We start from the raw sequence: 20,940 nt of genomic DNA, 5'->3' as shown, positions 1-20,940 counted from the left end.
TGGCCGGGGCATTGAGTATAAGAATTGGCAAGTCATGTTGCAGCTGTATAGAACCTTAGTTAGGCCACACTTGGAGTATAGTGTTCAATTCTGGTCGCCACACTACCAGAAGGATGTGGAGGCTTTACAGAGGGTGCAGAAGAGATTTACCAGAATGTTGCCTGGTATGGAGGGCATTAGCTATGAGGAGCGGTTGAATAAACTCGGTTTGTTCTCACTGGAACGAAGGAGGTTGAGGGGAGACCTGATAGAGGTATACAAAATTATGAGGGGCATAGACAGAGTGGATAGTCAGAGGCTTTTCCCCGGGGTAGAGGGGTCAATTACTAGGGGGCATAGGTTTAAGGTGAGAGGGGCAAGGTTTAGAGTAGATGTACGAGGCAAGGCTTTTACGCAGAGGGTAGTGGGTGCCTGGAACTCGCTACCGGAGGAGGTGGTGGAAGCAGGGACGATAGTGACGTTTAAGGGGCATCTTGACAAATACATGAATAGGATGGGAATAGAGGGAATACGGACCCAGGAAGTGTAGAAGATTGTAGTTTAGTCGGGCAGCATGGTCGGCACGGGCTTGGAGGGCCGAAGGGCCTGTTCCTGTGCTGTACATTTCTTAGTTCTTTGTAAAACATTCGCCTTTTTACAGGAAGTTCAAAATTGTCCTTCCACCAGTATCCGAGTCAGCTCCACCTCACGGAGGCAGCTCTTTTGCATTTGGCAAGGCAGTGATGGAATTACCTGCTTTCATCTTAATTTTAAAGTTTACCTCGGACTTACTTAGGGATGTAGTTCTGTCACACTTATCAAGCAGTTTTACATTGAATTGCATTTTCCATCAGCACTGTCAGGCTTGAGCCTAGACTTTCTAGGTTAAGAAATCAGAAAGTGTCTTGGTTCCTAAACTGGGTTGAAACTCAGTGGAGTTCTTCCTGACCAGACTCCGTTCATCTTGTGTTACTATGTGCGATTGACGATACCTCCAGCATGATTTTTGGAAGATGACAATACTTCAGCTTACGGATTGATTTTCCCCTCAGCTGGGAGATATCCACCCAAACTTCATCCGATTGTCCTGTCCAATGCAGTTCCTTCAATGTGTCAACCTGGAATTGAGCAAATTCCACTTCTAAGTCATCCAGAACATCTCCCAAGACATGGAATCGCTTTGAAGTAACAAATTGATGTAACGTTTCCCTCCATCCTCCCCCTTGGATCTCCCACTCTTGTTTGTAGCAGCAATTCGTCCTGAAGGGGAAATTTGGTGGTGACATAGTCACACACTGCAACACCGTCCTTTTGGACTGATGAGTAGGAGTTACTCATATCTTGCAAGGTGAGGTGTCCGGTCTTGAGAAACTGCCTGGCTTGTTCACCAACGACAAGGTCTTCATCGGACTTCTGCAGTTGTCCTTGTGCATGTAGCTAGCAAGCAATGGAACACTGGCAATTGCAGAAGGTTTCACAGAGCAAAGCAGCAGGTCCTGAAGAAAGTCGAACAGCTTCTGATGTAGAGTCTGAACCTTGGAAGCTTCATTTTGGAGCTCTAGATTGAGTCTGTTAAACACAGGATGTGTATATTGAAGATACAATACAGTTAGTTTCTGTCACAAAGCTTTGCATAAGTCCCGGAAACTTTGCCTTGAGATAGCTGTACTGTTGTATTAGTAACGGGGTGCTAGCTGAGGGAGACTCCTTCTTGCATCCAGCACTTGAACAGCTGCTTTTTCCCTCTCTCTTACTGTTGTCAGTCTTGCTACCATGCACAAGAATAGCCGTTTTCTGAACAGATCCTGCACTGGTCTTTTTGGGTCTGACTGTTGCAGGGGCCCGTTTCCTGATAGCAGCTGAAACCAGGCAACACTCTTTGTTTTGGCATCGTGAATGCTGTTTTTTGTTTCTGCAAACAATGTTCTTGTTGTAGATGATGTGCTACATGCAACACAACTGTGTGCGTGCGCGGGTGTGCGCGCGCGTGCGGGTGTTGAGCAATCTCCTTGGTCTCAGCCTCTGGAGGTTTGGTAGACGTCTTTCCAGAAATGCCAATCTTCAGTCGCTTCGTGTCTCTCAAGCCCCCTTCATTCTTTCAATCTCCTTTCTCAGATTCTGCTTCTTGGGAGAAGTACTCTTGTAACGCAGACCATGGTTCCAGAAATCTGTCTCGTGATCTTTCTAAGGTCAATTATCTCGTATAGACATGTTTGAGTAGTCTGGGATTTTTTAGATTGCACAATGTTTGTATTCCCTTGAACTCTTTGTGGCGCTTGCTAGACTTCTCAAGGTAGTAATAGACTGGGCACAAGCAAGTCCACTGGAGAGATTGGCAGCTGATTTGCTTTTCACAGTAACTTCATTTGAAGCTGACTTGTGACAATAAGCGATTTTCATTTTCATTTTCATTTCATTTCATTTTCACCATCGTCCCTGCTTCCACCACCTCCTCCGGAAGGATAGAGTTATTCCTCCGCACCACCGTCAGAACTCCCATCGGTTGATATGGAGACTTCCCTAATTTTCCCAAGGATGTCACCCTTGGTCTCACTGTCTCGAGTCTTGGCTATTGCTGTTGTCTTGGTCCGGCATGAAGCAAACTTAGAAGCAATCGAACTGTCCGGAAACATCACTTCCACAAGATCAGTCAAATGATCAGCAGCAGAAAACACCTCATGTTGCTCAACAGGAAATGTGTCATCAAAGTTTCTGCTCTGTTAACTGAGCTGTCTTGCTGTTGCACGAAAGGTTTAATATCACGAGTGCTTTCAGAAGCTTGCGCCACAGCATGATGTTTCTTGGATTGTATATGTGCCTGCGTGTCATTAGCTCCTCTGTGGGCGATGCTGAAGTTCGATGCGCAGATGTTACATCGTGGAGTGTATTCATGCTTCCTTGATTGTATAATAAAGGACAATCTTGATGTGTAGTCCTTATTGAAAGTCTGTTTTCTAGATTTAGCACCAGATGAAGTCCTGATCACTACTTACTCAATATTTGGGTTTTTCTTCCAACTTGACGATGCTGTCAATACAAGAGACTAACAGGCTTGAACTGAGGCCTACTGGTAACTCCTCCACAAACAGCCCTGCTGTGGCTGGCTTCCTCCCCACTAGACTAAGTCAAAACAGAAACAGCTGGAAATGGTAATGGAAGGCACTAGAAAACGTGTTCTATAATACTGCAGAGAACAAATGCAGCAGGGTTTAAATCACCCATCTGAGTTTTTAAATGATCAAGATGAAAACATTTAGAAATTGCATCACTGCATCATCCACAATTCCCAATGCTACAGGCACCTCGATGCCTCATGCGAGGCCGCGCAAAGGCCAGGATCACCTGACTCGCATGCGCTGTTAGTGTGCAGGGCAGAGAGGAGAGGGCGGGGCCTCTGCACGGAACTCTGTCGCCAAGGAAACCAAATAAAGCTTTTCTGGAGGCAGCTTACCAATCAGCTCTCCTTGTGCGTATTCAATGCTGGGATGGTGTAGGAGGGAGGGTTTCAGTTACATAGAACAATACAGCGCAGTACAGGCCCTTCGGCCCACGATGTTGCACCGAAACAAAAGCCATCTAACCTACACTATGCCATTATCATCCATATGTTTATCCAATAAACTTTTAAATGCCCTCAATGTTGGCGAGTTCACTACTGTAGCAGGTAGGGCATTCCACGGCCTCACTACTCTTTGCGTAAAGAACCTACCTCTGACCTCTGTCCTATATCTATTACCCCTCAGTTTAAAGTTATGTCCCCTCGTGCCAGCCATATCCATCCGCGGGAGAAGGCTCTCACTGTCCACCCTATCCAACCCCCTAATCATTTTGTATGCCTCTATTAAGTCTCCTCTTAACCTTCTTCTCTCCAACGAAAACAACCTCAAGTCCATCAGCCTTTCCTCATAAGATTTTCCCTCCATACCAGGCAACATCCTGGTAAATCTCCTCTGCACCCGCTCCAAAGCCTCCACGTCCTTCCTATAATGCGGTGACCAGAACTGTACGCAATACTCCAAATGCAGCCGTACCAGAGTTCTGTACAGCTGCAACATGACCTCCCGACTCCGGAACTCAATCCCTCTACCAATAAAGGCCAACACTCCATAGGCCTTCTTCACAACCCTATCAACCTGGGTGGCAACTTTCAGGGATCTATGTACATGGACACCTAGATCCCTCTGCTCATCCACACTTTCAAGAACTTTACCATTAGCCAAATATTCCGCATTCCTGTTATTCCTTCCAAAGTGAATCACCTCACACTTCTCTACATTAAACTCCATTTGCCACCTCTCAGCCCAGCTCTGCAGCTTATCTATATCCCTCCGTAACCTGCTACATCCTTCCACACTATCGACAACACCACCGACTTTAGTATCGTCTGCAAATTTACTCACCCACCCTTCTGCGCCTTCCTCTAGGTCATTGATAAAAATGACAAACAGCAACGGCCCCAGAACAGATCCTTGTGGTACTCCACTAGTGACTGTACTCCATTCTGAACATTTCCCATCAACCACCACCCTCTGTCTTCTTTCAGCTAGCCAATTTCTGATCCACATCTCTAAATCACCCTCAATCCCCAGCCTCCGTATTTTCTGCAATAGCCTACCGTGGGGAACCTTATCAAACGCTTTGCTGAAATCCATATACACCACATCAACTGCTCTACCCTCATCTACCTGTTCAGTCACCTTCTCAAAGAACTCAATAAGGTTTGTGAGGCATGACCTACCCTTCACAAAGCCATGCTGACTATCCCTGATCATATTATTCCTATCTAGATGATTATAAATCTTGTCCCTTATAATCCCCTCCAAGACTTTACCCACTACAGACGTGAGGCTCACCGGTCTATAGTTGCCGGGGTTGTCTCTGCTCCCCTTTTTGAACAAAGGGACCACATTTGCTGTCCTCCAGTCCTCTGGCACTATTCCTGTAGCCAATGATGACATAAAAATCAAAGCCAAAGGTCCAGCAATCTCTTCCCTGGCCTCCCAGAGAATCCTAGGATAAATCCCATCAGGACCCGGGGACTTATCTATTTTCAGCCTGTCCAGAATTGCCAACACCTCTTCCCTACGTACCTCAATGCCATCTATTCTATTAGCCTGGGGCTCAGCATTCTCCTCCACAACATTATCTTTTTCCTGAGTGAATACTGACACAAAATATTCATTTAGTATCTCGCCTATCTCTTCAGACTCCACACACAATTTCCCATCCCTGTCGTTGACTGGTCCTACTCTTTCCCTAGTCATTCGCTTATTCCTGACATACCTATAGAAAGCTTTTGGGTTTTCCTTGATCCTTCCTGCCAAATACTTCTCATGTCCCCTCCTTGCTCGTCTTAGCTCTCTCTTTAGATCCTTCCTCGCTACCTTGTAACTATCCATCGCCCCAACTGAAACTTCACACCTCATCTTCACATAGGCCTCCTTCTTCCTCTTAACAAGAGATTCCACTTCCTTGGTAAACCACGGTTCCCTCGCTCGACGCCTTCTTCCCTGCCTGACCGGCACATACTTATCAAGAACACGCAGTAGCTGATCCTTGAACAAGCCGTGGATAATTGGAGCACATTCTGGGATAGGTGGGACCTGTACAGACAGGACGGTTTGCATCTGAACCAGACTGGCACCAATATCCTGGGAGGGAAATTTGCTACGGCTCTTCGGGGGGGGGGTTTAAACTAATTTGTCAGGGGGATGGGAAAACGAGCTGTCGTCCAGAAGCCAGTGTTGAGAGTAGTGAGGTACTGAGGAGGGTATCAAGGTCGCAGGAGTGTACTAGCAGACAGAAAGGTGGGTTTAAATGTAGGTAGGTGAACTTTGAGCGTGGATTGATACTTGGGACTACGATGCTGTGGCCATTACGGAGGCATGGTTAGAACAGGGACAGGAACGGTTGTTGGAAGTTCCGGGGTATAGATGTTTCAGTGAGAGTAGGGAAGGTAGTAAAAGAGGTGGAGGAGTAGCATTGTTAATCAAGGATAGTTTAACGGCTGCAGAAAGGCAGTTCGAAGGGGATCTGCCGACTGAGGTAATGTGGGCTGAAGTTAGAAATAGGAAAGGAGCAGTCACGTTGTTAGGAGTTTTCTATAGGCCCCCAAATAGTAATAGAGATGTGGAGGAAGAAATTGCAAAACAGATTATGGATAGGTATGGAGGACTCAGGGTAGTTGTCATGGATGACTTTAACTTTCCAAATATTGATTGGAATAACCTCTATAGTTCGAACAGTTCAGATGGGACAGTTTTTGTACAGTGTGTGCAGGAGGGTTTCTTGACACAATATGTGGATAGGCCGACAAGAGGGAGGGGCCACATTGGATTTGGTACTGGGTAATGAACCGGGCCAAGTGTTAGATTTGTTTGTGGGAGAGCACTTTGGAGATAGTGACCACAATTCGGTGTCTTTCACTATTGCAATGGAGAGGGATAGGGCCATACGGCAGGGCAAGGTTTATAATTGGGGGAGGGGTAATTATGATGCGATTAGGCAAGAATTAGGGAGCATAAAATGGGAATAGAAACTGTCAGGGAAAGGCACAAATGAAAAGTGGAGCTTGTTCAAGGAACAAATAGTGCGTGTCCTTGATAGGTATGCCCGTCAGGCAGGGATGAAATGGCCGTGTGAGGGAACCATGGTTCACAAAAGAGGTTGAATGTCTTGTCAAGAGGAAAAAGGAAGCGTATGTAAGGATGAGAAAACAAGGTTCAGTTGGGTCGCTTGAGGGTTACAAGGTGGCAAGCAATGAGCTAAAAAAAGGGCTTAGGAGAGCTAGGAGGGGGCATGAGAAGTCCTTGGCGGGTCGGATCAAGGAACAGCCCACGGCTTTTTACTCTTATGTGAGAAATAAAAGAATGACCAGGGTGAGGGTAGGGCTGGTCAAGGACAGTAGTGGGAACTTGTGCATGGAGTCAGAAGAAATAGGGGAGGCGTTGAATGAATACCTTTCTTCAGTGTTCCCCAAGAAGAGGGGCCATGTTTTTGAGGATGAGTGTGTGATACAGGCGGGTAAGCTGGAGGAAGTAGATGTTCTGAGGAAGGATGTATTAGCAATTTTGAAAAACCTTAGAATCAACAAGTCCCCTGGGCCTGATGGGATATGTCCAAGGATTCTTTGGGAGGCAAGGGATGAGATTGCAGAGCCTTTGGCTTTGATCTTTGGGTCCTCACTGTCCACGGGGAGAATGCCAGAGGACTGGAGAGTGGCGAATGTTGTTCCTCTGTTCAAGAAAGGGAATAGGAATGACCCTGGTAATTATAGGCCGGTTAGTCTTATTTCGGTGGTCGTTAAATTAATGGAAAAGGTCCTGAATGATAGGATTTATGACCATTTGGAAAGATGCAGCTTAATCCAGAATAGTCAACACAGATTCGTGAAGGGTAAGTCTTGCCTCACAAATTTGATTTAATTCTTTGAGGAGGTAACTAAGTGTGTAGATGAAGGTACAGCAGTTGATGTTGTATACATGGATTTGATAAGGTTCCCCATGGTCGGCTTATGAAGAAAGTAAGGAGGTGTGGGATAGAGGGAAATTTGGCCAATTGGATAAGTAACTGGCTATCACATAGAAGACAGAGGGTGGTGGTGGATGGAAACTTTTCAGACTGGAGACCAGTTACCAGCGGTGTACCACAGGGATCAGTGCTGGGTCCTCTGCTATTTGTGATTTTTAATCAATGACTTGGAGGAGGAGGCTGAAGGGTGGGTCAGTAAATTTGCTGATGACACCAAGATTGGTGGAGTAGTGGATGAGTTGGAGGGCTGTTGTAGGCTGCAAAGAGACATTGATAGGATGCAGAGCTGGGCCGAAAAATGGCAGATGGAGTTTAACCCTGATAAGTGCAAGGCGATTCATTTTGATAGAAAAAAATTTGAATGCGGATTACAGGGTCAACGGCAGGGTTCTGAGGAATGTGGAGGAACAGAGAAATCTTGGGGTTCATGTCCACAGATCTCTGAAGGTTGCCATTCAAGTGGATAGAGCCGTGAAGAAGGCTTGTAGTGTGTTAGCGTTTATTAACAGGGGACTTGAGTTTAAGAGCCACAGGGTTAGGCTGCAACTGTACATGACCCTGGTGAGACCACATTTGGAGTATTGTGTGCAGTTCTGGTCACCTCACTATAGGAAGGATGTGGAAGTATTGGAAAGGGTGCAAAGGTGATTTACCAGGATGCTGCCTGGATTGGAGGGTAGGTCTTATGAGGAAAGGTTGAGGGAGCTAGGGCTTTTCTCATTGGAGCGGAGGAGGATGAGTGGTAACTTAATAGAGGTTTATAAGATGTTGAGGAGGATAGATAGAGTGGACGTTCAGAGACTATTTCCTCGGGTGGATGTTACAAGGGGGCATAACTGTAAGGTTCAGGGTGGGAGATATAGGAGGGATGTCCGAGGTAGGTTCTTTACTCAGAGAGTGATTAGGGTGTGGAATGGACTGCCTGCTGTGATAGTGGAGTCGGTCACTTTAGGAACTTTCAAGCGGTTATTGGATAGGCACATGGAGCACACCAGAATGACAGGGAGTGGGATAGCTTGATCTTGGTTTCGGACAATGCTCGGCTCAACATCGAAGGCCGAAGGACCTGTTCTGTGCTGTACTGTTCTATGTTCTAAATTGTACTCCCGAATTCAAACGGATTTTCTGTATAAAATATGGAAAATCCGTGCTGGCTGGCAACTCTGCATTTGGGATCAAGGAAGTATTCAGTGAAAGGTCTGACATTGGGAGGTTCTGAGGAACAAAGGGACCTTGGTGAGTTTGTCCACAGATCTCTGAAGGCAGGGGGGCAGGTTAATAGTGTGGTGAAAATAGCATTTGGGACACTCGCCTTTATCAATCAAGGCATAGATTACAAAAGCAGGGAGGTCATGTTGGAGTTGTATAGAACTTTGGTGAGGCCACAGCTGGAGCACTGTGTGTAGTTCTGTCGCCACATTACAGGATGGATGTGATTGCACTGGAGGGGGCGCAGAGGTGATTCACCAGGATGTTGCCTGGGATGGAACGTGTACGTTTTAAAGAGAGGTTGGGTTCTTTTCTCTGGAGCAGAGAAGACGGGCCGACCTTATCGAGGTGTACAACATTGAGGGGCATAGACAGGGTGGATAGGGAACAGCTTAGTTCCCTAGCTTAGGGACAGTTTAGGGACCCTTAGTTGAAGGGTCAGTTATGAGGGGACACAAGTTCAAGGTGATGGGCGGGAGGATTTGAGGAAAAGCTTTTTTACCCAGAGGGTGTTGACGGTCTGGAATGCACTGCCTGGGAGGGGGGTAGAGGCCGGTTGCCTCATATCCTTTAAAAAGTACCTGGATGAGCACTTGACACGTCATAACATTCAAGGCTATGGGCCTATGGAAAATGGGATTCGGTTGGTAGGTCAGGTGTTTTTCACCTGTCGGTGCAGACTCGATGTGCCGAAGGGCCTCTTCTGCACGGTCTGTGAAAGCCTAGATTAAAATACTCACCCTTTTAGGGCGGCACAGTGGTTACCACTGCTGCATCACGGCGCCAAGGACCCAAGTTCGATCCCGGTCCTGGGTCACTGTCTGTGTGGAGTTTGCACATTCTCCCCGTGCCTACCTGGGTCTCATCCTCAGAACCTGAGGATGGTTTAGCACCTGGGCTAAATCGCTGGCTTTTAAAGCAGACCAAGGCACGCCAGCAGCACGGTTCAATTCCCGTACCAGACTCCCCGAACAGTGCCGGAATGTGGCGACTAGGGGCTTTTCACAGTAACTTCATTGAAGCCTACTTGTGACAAAAAGCAATTTATTTCATTTTCATTTCAACCCAAAAGATGTGCAGGTTAGGTGAATTGGACACACTAAATTGACCCTTAATTGGGAAAAAAAATGAATTGGGTACTTTAAATTTTTTTTTTTTTAAATCCTCCCTTTTTTACACAGCAAATAATAATGACCTTGAACTTGCTTCCTACGAGGGCGCTCTAAGTGAATACGAGGGCGCGGTCGGTGAATACGAGGGCGCGGTCGGTGAATACGAGGGCCCTGTCGGTGAATACGAGGGCGCGGTCAGTGAATACGAGGGCGCGGTCAGTGAATACGAGGGCGCGGTCAGTGAATACGAGGGCGCGGTCAGTGAATACGAGGGCGCTGTCAGTGAATACGAGGGCGCTGTCAGTGAATACGAGGGCGCTGTCAGTGAATACGAGGGCGCTGTCAGTGAATACGAGGGCGCTGTCAGTGAATACGAGGGCGCTGTCAGTGAATACGAGGGCGCTGTCAGTGAATACGAGGGTGCTGTCAGTGAATACGAGGGTGCTGTCAGTGAATACGAGGGTGCTGTCAGTGAATACGAGGGTGCTCAGTGAATACGAGGGTGCTCAGTGAATACGAGGGTGCTGTCAGTGAATACGAGGGTGCTGTCAGTGAATACGAGGGTGCTGTCAGTGAATACGAGGGTGCTGTCAGTGAATACGAGGGTGCTGTCAGTGAATACGAGGGTGCTGTCAGTGAATACGAGGGTGCTGTCAGTGAATACGAGGGTGCTGTCAGTGAATACGAGGGTGCTGTCAGTGAATACGAGGGTGCTGTCAGTGAATACGAGGGTGCTGTCAGTGAATACGAGGGTGCTGTCAGTGAATACGAGGGTGCTGTCAGTGAATACGAGGGTGCTGTCAGTGAATACGAGGGTGCTGTCAGTGAATACGAGGGTGCTGTCAGTGAATACGAGGGTCCTGTAATATGGACTCAAAATGTTAACCTATTTACTCTTTCCACAGATGCTGCCTGGCCTGGAGTTCTTCTTGTATTTTCTGTTGTGTCACATTTTCTTATCTTTTATATGTTGTAAAATGTAACTGCCACTAAGTGACTCAAAGATTTCAGGAACATACGTCGGCTCTTTCGTAAAAGGAACAGAAATCATTTTAAAATAATTTCTAGATTGAGAAAATAGGGGCTTGGGAGGAAAAAGGGAAGGAGGAATAAAAATGACTTTTGCAAATTTTCATTACTCACATAGGAACTGCAGCTAGTTTCATCTTTTCCTTGAGACGATGTGGACATGGCATCATCTGACTCATCTTTGGAGTTGGGAGCTCTTCTCTTCTTTCTGTGCATTTGCTGAGCACCTCTGCGAGGACCTGTGGAATGCTCAGTCAAGTTTCCTGGGAACCCATCTGTCAGCAGCATCAGGCAATAATGAGTGGTTTATTTTTTAATTTGCACTTTAAACCTTTATTCAAAGATAGCAAAAATTCAACTGGTATCATAATTGTTATGTTCGTGCCCACACCACTTTAGTTTGGCCTGTTCTCACGCCATGCATCAGGAGAGTGAGCAGTTTCTGCCCAGGCCACATAGATGAGCATAATCGAAAAGGCCTCACTCACGCTGAGAATTTCCTCCCTGCTGCCCAACGGGATGGTCTTGGTGTTACGAGAGATTTCCAAGCTGGGAAGTTACAGTTCCCACATTTCAATGCACTATCACAATATTTTCAAAATTGACTTTAACCCATTAATTCTTTAATTTCAATAAACTATTTGTATTCAGCTCCAACAAAGCACCAGCTTGATCTGGCTTAGCTTCATTGACATTAACGGTCTAAATTATCCACCATTCAACAGATTGTTCAACAGATATTGTTGCAATTTGAGAGTTTCAAACTCAATCGCAGGGACATCACAAGCTGCAATCTTCAAATAAATCAGAGTCCAAGTAACTGGTAGCTACAGCCAAGTGGTAATGTTTAGAGAATGCCCATGTGATGATGGATAGCCCCTAAGGCTGCACAACAGACACTTTCCAATATGCTACCCAAGATCACAGCTCCAGGGCCCCGGGTTCAATTCCGGCTTCAGGTGACTGTGTGGAGTTTGTGCATTCTCCCAGTGTCTGCATGCGTTGCCTCCGGGTGCTCCGGTTTCCTCCCACAGTCCAAAGATGTGCGTTAGGTGTATTGGCCATGATAAATTGCCCCTTAGTGTCCAAAAGGTTAGGTGGGGTAAATGGGTTACTGAGATGGGTGGAGGCATGGGCTTAAGTGGGGTGCTGTTTCAAAGGGCCAGTGCAGACTCGATGGGCCTAATGGCCTCCTTCCACACTGTAAATTCTATGATTCTAAGTACTGTTCTGGTTTACATGATATGGTCCTGCGTTGTGTGAAAATAAGATGCACTAACATCGGAAATGATTTAAAGTTGAAAGTGGATGTGACAGAAAGTCTTAAGCAGAATACTAGATGAGGAACACCATGCAAGATTCCGAGATAGCAACCACTCATTGTGAAAAAATTCTCACACCACATTTGCTCCATTCGCGAAGCATTTTAAATCAGTGCCCTCTTGCTCTCAAAGAACAAAGAACAAAGAAATGTACAGCACAGGAACAAGCCCTTTGGCCCGACAAGCCCGTGCCGACCATGCTGCCCGACTAAACTACACTCTTCTACACTTCCGGGGTCCGTATCCCTCTATTCCCATCCTATTCATGTATTTGTCAAGATGCCCCTTAAATGTCACTATCGTCCCTGCTTCCACCACCTCCTCCGGTAGCGAGTTCCAGGCACCCACTACCCTCTGTGTAAAAAACTTGCCTCGCACATCTACTCTAAACCTTGCCCCTCTCACCTTAAACCTATGCCCCCTAGTAATTGACCCCTCTACCCCGGGGAAAAGCCTCTGACTATCCACTCTGTCTATGCCCCTCATAATTTTGTAGACCTATCAGGTCGCCCCTCAACCTCCGTCGTTCCAGTGAGAACAAACCGAGTTTATTCAACCGCTCCTCATAGCTAATGCCCTCCATACCAGGCAACATTCTGGTAAATCTCTTCTGCACCCTCTCTAAAGCCTCCACATCCTCCTCGAAAAACTATCTTGATCCTTTAACAAACGGGAACAGGGTTTCCCTATCTACTCTGTCCAGTCCCCTCCTCGTGATTTTAAACATCTATATCAAATTAGTAAAGAAATGTTTTTTGGGAAATTAATGTGATTGGAGGCGGATAAATCTCCAGGGCCTGATAATCTTCATCCCAGAGTGCTTAAGCAAGTGGCTCTAGAAATAGTAGATCTATTCGTGGTCATTTTCCAAAATTCTTTGGACTCTGGAATGGTTCCTCCAGTTTGGAGGGTAGCGAATGTAACCCCGCTATTCAAAAAGGTAGGCAGAGAGAAAACAGGGAACTATAGACCAGTGAACCTAACGTCGGTAGTAGGGAAGTTGCTGGAGTCAATTATCAAGGATTTGGAAAGCAGTGGTGTAATCAGACAAAGTCAGCATGGATTTACGAAAGGGAAACCATGCTTGACAAATCTATTAGAATTCTTGGAAGATGTAACTAGTAGAGTTGACCATGGAGAACTGGTGGATGTGGTTTATTTAAACTTTCAGGAGGCTTTCGACAAGGTCTCACATAGCAGGTTACTGTGTAAAGTTAAAGCGCATTGGATTGTGGGTAGTGTCTAGAAATGGATAGAAAGCTGGTTAGTAGACAGGAAGCAAAAAGTTGGAATAAATGGGTCTTTATCTGATTGGCAGCCAGTGACTAGTGGGGTACCACAGGGATCTGTGCTAGGACCCCAAGTGTTTACATTGTATATTACTGATTTGGACGAGGGAACTAAATGTATTGTCTCCAAATTTGCAGATGATACAAAGTTGGTTGGCAGGGTGAGCTGTGAGGAGGATGCAGAGATGCTTCAGCGGAATTTGGACAGGCTGAGTGAGTGGGTACATGCATGGCAGATGCAGTATAATGTGGATAAATGTGAGGTTATCCACTTCGGTAGCAGAAATAGGCAGGCAGATTATTATTTGATTGGGTGTAAATTGAGAGGCGGAGACTGACTTCCGGTTGCGGCAGGGATGAGTGAGCCGCACGTTTCGGCGGCTCCAGCTCCGACGGAACTTCGGGCTCTTTTAAGAGCCCCAACGGGGACTTTGACGGCCAAAAAACCCGGTGCGAGGCGCAAGGGAAGGGAGTCCCCCCCGAACGACGGAGGGAAAAACCGGCGGCGGCGGCTGCAGCCCGAAGAATCTGCAACCAGAAGGTCAGAGGGAGTGAAACAAAATGGCGGCGGAGAAACCACAGGTGACATGGGGGCCTGAGCAGGACGAGGTGGTGAGATGGTGCGTGGACTTGCTGAAGAAGGAGGTAATAACCCCGTTGTTACAGGCAATTGAGGGGCTTAAGGAGACTTTAAAGACCCAGGAGACTGAACTTCGCGTGGTGGAGCAGAAGGTGTCAGGTATTGAGGACGAGGTCCTGGGCCTGGCGGTCAAGACTCAGACGCACGAGGCACTTCATAAAAAGTGTGCTGACAGGATTGAGGCCCTTGAAAACGGAGCGCGAAGGAAGAACCTTAGGATACTAGGTCTCCCGGAGGGTGTGGAAGGAGTGGACTGTGGAGCGTACGCAAGTAAGATGCTGAGCTCACTGATGGGTGCTGACGCCCCTGCGGGCCCCATGGAGGTGGAGTGGGCAAATCGGATCCCGGCGAGAAGACCAAAAGCGGGAGAACCACCGAGGGCGATAATCGTGCGATTCTACCGCCTTAAGGACAGAAAAGAGGTCCTGAGATGGGCTAAAAAGGTGCGGAGTAGCAGATGGGAGAATGCGGTGGTAAGGATCTACCAGGATTGGAGTGCGGAGGTGGCGAGAAGGAGGGCAAGCTTCAACCGAGCCAAAGAGGTTTTGCACAAAAGGAAGGTGAAGTTTGGGATGCTGCAGCCGGCAAGACTATGGGTCACGCATCAGGAAAGACACTATTATTTCGAGACGGCGGAGGAAGCATGGTCCTTCATCAATGAAGAGAAACTGGACCGGAACTGAGGGACTGATGCTGCAGGGAACTGTTAGTGTTGTTATTATTGTTTTTGTTAATGGGATGGTGAAAGTTAATCGAGAAGTAAACAGGGAAGGGGGGGGACACTGGGGAAATGTGGGCGCCGGTGAGGGGGGAGAGGCGGGACATAGTCGGAGAATGGGGAAGGAGAGGGGGAGGGGAAAGGGAGCTGCGCCATAAGAGGCGGGTCAGGTAAAGGGATGTTCCCGCGCCAGAAAGAATAAGGCGGGAAAACAGGCGCAAGGCGGATGGGAGTTCCCTCACACCGGGAGGGTCGAGGAGCGAGCAGGAGTAGCCGGGGTCAGTTGAAGTCAGCTGACTTACGGAAGTGATTTGGGGGGAGCAATCAAGCTAGATAGGGATCTAGCGGGGTGGGGGGGGGGGGGGGGGGGGGGCGACAACTGGGTTGCTGCTGCGGAAATCCAAAAGGAAATGGCTAAAGAGAGGGTGGTCGGGGGCGGAATGCGGCGCTGGGGGAGCGAACGGGAGCGCGGAGGCGGGATATGGGACTGGCCTAGAGAAGGTAATGGCTAGTCGACACAGGAGGGGGGCAGGTAGCCCCCCCAGTGAGGCTGATCACGTGGAACGTGAGAGGCCTGAATGGACCGATAAAAAGGGCCCGAGCGCTCGCACATTTGAAAGGACTAAGGGCAGACGTGGTTATGCTCCAAGAGACGCCCCTAAAGGTGGCGGACCAAGTTAGGCTAAGGAAAGGATGGGTGGGACAGGTGTTCCACTCAGGACTGGACACAAAGAACAGAGGGGTGGCCGTTTTGGTGGGGAAACAGGTAGCATTTGAAGCAAAGACCATCGTAGCAGATAGTGGAGGTAGATATGTAATGGTGAGTGGTAGACTGGAGGGAATGGAGGTCGTGTTGGCTAATGTGTGTGCCCCAAATTGGGACGATGCAGGGTTCATGAGACGGATGCTGGGGCGTATTCGGGACCTGGAGGCAGGAAATTTGATTTTAGGAGGGGACTTCAATACGGTGCTGGACCCGGGGCTAGATAGATCCAGCTCAAGGACTGGAAGAAGGCCGGCAGCAGCCAAGGTACTTAAGGGGTTTATGGACCAAATGGGGGGAGTGGATCCATGGCGATTTCTTAGACCCAGGGCTAGGGAGTATTCCTTCTTCTCCCACGTCCATAAAGTGTACTCCCGGATAGATTTTTTTGTTTTAGGAAGGTCGTTGATCTCTAGGGTGGAAGAAGCTGAATACTCAGCCATAGCGGTTTCGGATCATGCCACACATTGGGTGGACCTAGAAGTAGGAGAGGACAGGGAGCAGAGAACACTCTGGCGATTAGATGTGGGACTGATGGCGGATGAGGGAGTGTGTGCAAGAGTGAGGGGGTGTATCGAGAGATACCTGGAGGTCAATGACGACGGCGAGGTCCCTGTGGGAGTGGTCTGGGAAGCACTAAAAGCGGTGGTCAGAGGAGAGCTGATTTCTATTGGGGCCCACAAAAGGAAAACAGAGGCCAAGGAAAGGGATAGATTACTGGGGGAGATTTTAAGGGTGGACAGGGAATTTGCAGAGACCCCGGAGGAGGAGCTGTACAGGGAGAGGAGACGACTCCAGACCGAGTTTGACCTTCTGACCACCAGAAAGGCGGAGGTACTGTGGAGGAAGGCACAGGGGAGGAGGTATGAATATGGGGAAAAGGCTAGTCGCCTGTTGGCGCACCAACTGCGAAAGAGGGCAGCAGCGAGGGAGATAGGAGGAATTAGGGATGAAAAGGGAGACACTGTGCGAAGGGCAGGAAAGATAAATGACGTGTTTAAGACCTTTTATGAAGAACTGTATAGGTCTCAGCCCCCAGAGGGAGATTGAGGTGGACGAGGTTATTAAGGGACTGGGAAGCATGCAAGCAGGGAAGGCCCCGGGGCCGGATGGGTTCCCGGTGGAATTCTACAGAAAATATGTGGACTTGTTGGCCCCGTTGTTGGCGAGGACGTTCAATGAGGCCAGGGAAGGGGGGACACTATCCCCGACAATGTCGGAGGCGACGATATCGCTAATTTTGAAGAGGGACAAAGATCCGATGCAGTGTGGGTCCTATAGACCTATTTCACTATTGAACGTGGACACCAAACTGCTGGCAAGTTGTGGGCAGTTTTGGTGTCCTTATCTGAGGAAGGATGTTCTTGCTAATGGAGGGAGTGGAGCGAAGGTTTACCCGGCTGATTCCCGGGATGGCGGGACTGTCACAGGAGGAGAGACTAAATCAGTTAGGATTATATTAATTGGGAGTTTAAAACAGTGAAGGGGAATCTCATAGAAACTTTAAAAATTCTAAGAAGATTAGACAGAGTAGATTCAGAAAGAACGTTCCTGATGGTGGTGGTGGTGGTGGGGGGGGGGCGGGGGGTCCAGAACTAGGGGTCATAGTTTGAGGATAAGGGGTAAACCTTTTGGGACTGAGGTGAGGAGAAATTTCTTCACCCAGAGAGCGGTGAATCTGTGGAATTCACTCACACAGAAAGTACTTGAGGCTAAAACGTTGTATAATTTCAAGATAAAACTCTTGGGGTTAAAGGGGTCAAGGGATATTGGGGGAAGGTGGGATCAGAGTATTGAGCTTGATGATCAGCCATGATCGTAATGAATGGCGGAGCAGGCTCGAAGGGCCGAATGGCCTCCTCCTGCTTCTATTTTCTATGTTTCTAAATCTCCTCCCAGCCTTCTTCTCTCCCAAGACTACAGTCCCAACCTCTCCAATCGATCCTCATCACTAAAGTTTCTCATCCCTGGAACCATTCTTGTAAACCTCTCCTCCTCTCTCTCTCCAATGTGTTCACATCCTTCCTGTAGTGTGGTGCCAGAACTGTACACAATACTTCAGCTGAGGTCTAACCTCCTTGCGAGGATGACACGGTGGCGCACTGGGTAGCACTGCTGCCTATGGCGCCGAGATCCCAGGTTCGATCCCGGCTCTGGGCCACTGTCCGTGTGGAGTTTGTACATTCTCTCAGTGTCTGCATGGGTTTCACCCCCACAACCCAAAGATGTCCAGGTCAGGTGAATTGGCCTTGCTGAATTGCCCCTTAATTGCCTTGCTCTTGTACTCTCTCTGCCCCTATTAATAAATCCCAGAATACTATCAGCTTTATTAACTGCTCGATCTGCATGTCTGGTCACCTGCAATGATCTATGCACAAAAACACACAGATCCCTGTGCTCCTGCACACCTTTAAGAATTTTACCCTCAGGAGGGACTGACGGCAATACTGCAAATACTGAAAGAGTTTGGAACCTTCTCGGGCTACAAACTTAATCTGGGCAAAGGTAACATTCCCAGTGAACCCAAAACGGCCCAGAACAGATTCCGTTACCTGGGGATCCAAATACCCAGAGACTGGACACAGATCCACAAGTGGAACCTGACCAGCCTGGTGGAGGAAGTAAGAAAAGACCTTCAACGGTGGAGCTCACTCCCACTCTCCCTGGCGGGAAGAGTGCAGACGATCAAGACGAACGTACTGCCAAGGTGCCTCTTCCTGTTTAGATCCATCCCGATCTTCATCCCCAAGGCCTTTTTCCAAAACATAGACAGGCTAATCATGGCGTTTGTGTGGGGGGGGCAAGAACCCGAGAATTCCCAAACCGACACTGCAAAGAGGGAAAGTCAGAGGGGACCTGGCTCTACCGAACCGACAATACTACCACTGGGCAGCAACGGCAGAAAAAGTGAGGGGATGGGTACAAGAATCCGACACAGATTGGGTACAAATGGAGGAGGCATCCTGTAAAGGAATAACCCTCCGGGCCCTGGCCACAGCAGCACTCCCATCCTCCTCAACAAGGTACATAACGAGCCCAGTGGTAGCGGCCACGCTGAGAGCGTTGACCCAGTTGGATATCCAAAATGTCCCTTATCGCCCCCATCTGCGGCAATCACAGGTTCCCCCCAACCATGCCAGATATCACCTTCAAAAGATGGAGACGGGATGGGGGCACACTGGCGGTCGGGGACTTCTACGTATGGCGCAGACTGGCGACACTGGACGAACTGACGAGAAAGTGGAAACTATCAATAGGACAGGAATTGAGAAACCTCCAAATAAAGCACTCCCTCCGCAAAGAGGAGGTCCGAAATTAGATGGGTCCGTTTTTGTCCAATGTGTGCAGGGGGGTTTCCTGACACAGTATGTAGATAGGCCAACAAGAGGCGAGGCCACATTGGATTTGGTACTGGGTAATGAACCAGGCCAGGTGTTGGATTTGGAGGTAGGTGAGCACTTTGGTGATAGTAACCACAATTCGGTTAAGTTTACTTTAGCGATGGAAAGGGATAGGTATATACCGCAGGGCAAGAGTTATAGCTGGGAGAAAGGCAATTATGATGCGATGAGGCAAGACTTAGGATGCATAGGATGGGGAAGGAAACTGCAGGGGATGGGCACAATTGAAATGTTGAGCTTGTTCAAGGAACAGCTACTGCGTGTCCTTGATAAGTATGTACCTGTCAGGCAGGGAGGATGTGGTCGAGCGAGGGAACCTTGGTTTACTAAAGTAGTTGAATCACTTGTCAAGAGGAAAAAGGAGACTTATGTAAAGATGAGACGTGAAGGTTCAATTAGGGCGCTCGAGAGTTACAAGTTAGCAAGGAAGGACCCAAAGAGAGAGCTAAGAGGAGCCAGGAGGGGACATGAGAAGTCTTGGATTGGATTTGTTTATTGTCACGTGTACTGAGGTACAGTGAAAAGTATTTTTCTGCGAGCAACTCAACAGATCATTAAGTACATGGGAAGAAAAGGGAAGAAAAGAAAATACATAATAGGGCAACACAACATATACAATATAACTACATAAGCACTGGCATCGGGTGAAGCATACAGGGTGTAGTGTTAATGAGGTCAGTCCATAAGAGGGTCATTTAGGAGTCTGGTAACAGCGGGCAACAAGCGGATTCTGAGTCTGTTCATGCGTGTTCTCAGACTTCTGTATCTCCTGCCCGATGGAAGAAGTTGGAAGAGTGAGTAAGCCGGGTGGGAGGGATCTTTGATTATGCTACCCGCTTTCCCCAGGCAGTGGGAGGTGTAGATGGGGTCAATGGATGGGAGGCAGATTTGTGAGATGGACTGGGCAGTGTTCACGACTCTGAAGTTTCTTGCGTTCCTGGGCCGAGCAGTTGCCATACCAGGCTGTGATTCAGCCCGATAGGATGCTTTCTATGGTGCATCTGTAAAAGTTGGTACGGGTTAATATGGACATGCTGAATTTCCTTAGTTTCCTGAGGAAGTATAAGGGCTGTTCTGCTTTCTTGGTGATAGCATCGACGTGGGTGGACCAGGACAGATTTTTGGAGATGTACACCCCTAGGAATTTGAAACTGCTAACCATCTCCACCTCGGCCCTGTTGATGCTGACAGGGGTGTGTACAGTACTTTGCTTCCTGAAGTCAATTACCAGCTCTTTAGTTTTACTGGCATTGAGGGAGACTGTTGTCGCTGCACCACTCCGCTAGGTTCTCTATCTCCCTCCTATATTCGGACTCATCGTTATTCGAGATCCGGCCCACTATGGTCGTATCGTCAGCAAACTTGTAAATGGAGTTGGAACCAAGTTTTGCCACGCAGTTGTGTGTGTACAGGGAGTAGAGTAGGGGGCTAAGTACGCAGCCTTGCGGGGCCCCGGTGTTGAGGACTATTGTGGAGGAGGTGTTGTTGTTCATTCTTACTGATTGTGGTCTGTTGGTCAGAAAATCGAGGATCCAATTGCAGAGTGGGGAGCCAAGTCCTAGGTTTTGGAACTTTGATATGAGCTTGGCTGGGATTATGGTGTTGAGGCGGAGCTGTAGTCAATAAATAGGAGTATGATGTAGGAGTCCTTGTTTTCGAGATGCTCTAGGGATGAGTGTAGGGCCAGGGAAATAGCGTCTGCTGTGGACCGGTTGCAATGGTATGCGAATTGCAGTGGATCAAGGCGTTCTGGGAGTATGGAGGTGATGCGCTTCATGATCAACCTCTCAAAGCACTTCATTGTGACTGAAGGCAGGGCCACCGGACGGTAGTCATTGAGGCATGTTGCCTGGTTCTTCTCTGGCACCGGTTTAATGGTGGTCTTCTTGAAGCAGGTGGGGACCTCGGAGTGGAGTAGGGACAGGTTAAAGATGTCCGTGAATACCTC

General features: G+C 48.1%; 1 protein-coding gene across 1 annotated transcript in view; it reads right to left on the bottom strand.

Annotated features, from left to right (window-relative positions):
- The window catches only part of phf6 (PHD finger protein 6), a 136,310-nt gene that overhangs the window by 83,710 nt on the left and 31,660 nt on the right, over positions 1-20,940 (bottom strand). The window contains 1 exon segment of the mRNA XM_072506006.1: positions 10,974-11,134. Within this exon segment, the coding sequence (XP_072362107.1) occupies positions 10,974-11,134 (161 nt within the window).

Source organism: Scyliorhinus torazame, chromosome 5, assembly GCF_047496885.1.
Source record: "Scyliorhinus torazame isolate Kashiwa2021f chromosome 5, sScyTor2.1, whole genome shotgun sequence".
In the NCBI taxonomy this organism is placed as follows: Eukaryota; Metazoa; Chordata; class Chondrichthyes; order Carcharhiniformes; family Scyliorhinidae; genus Scyliorhinus; species Scyliorhinus torazame.
The sequence above is the reverse complement of the archived record's forward strand: the minus strand, read 5'-3'. Positions and strand labels throughout refer to the sequence as shown.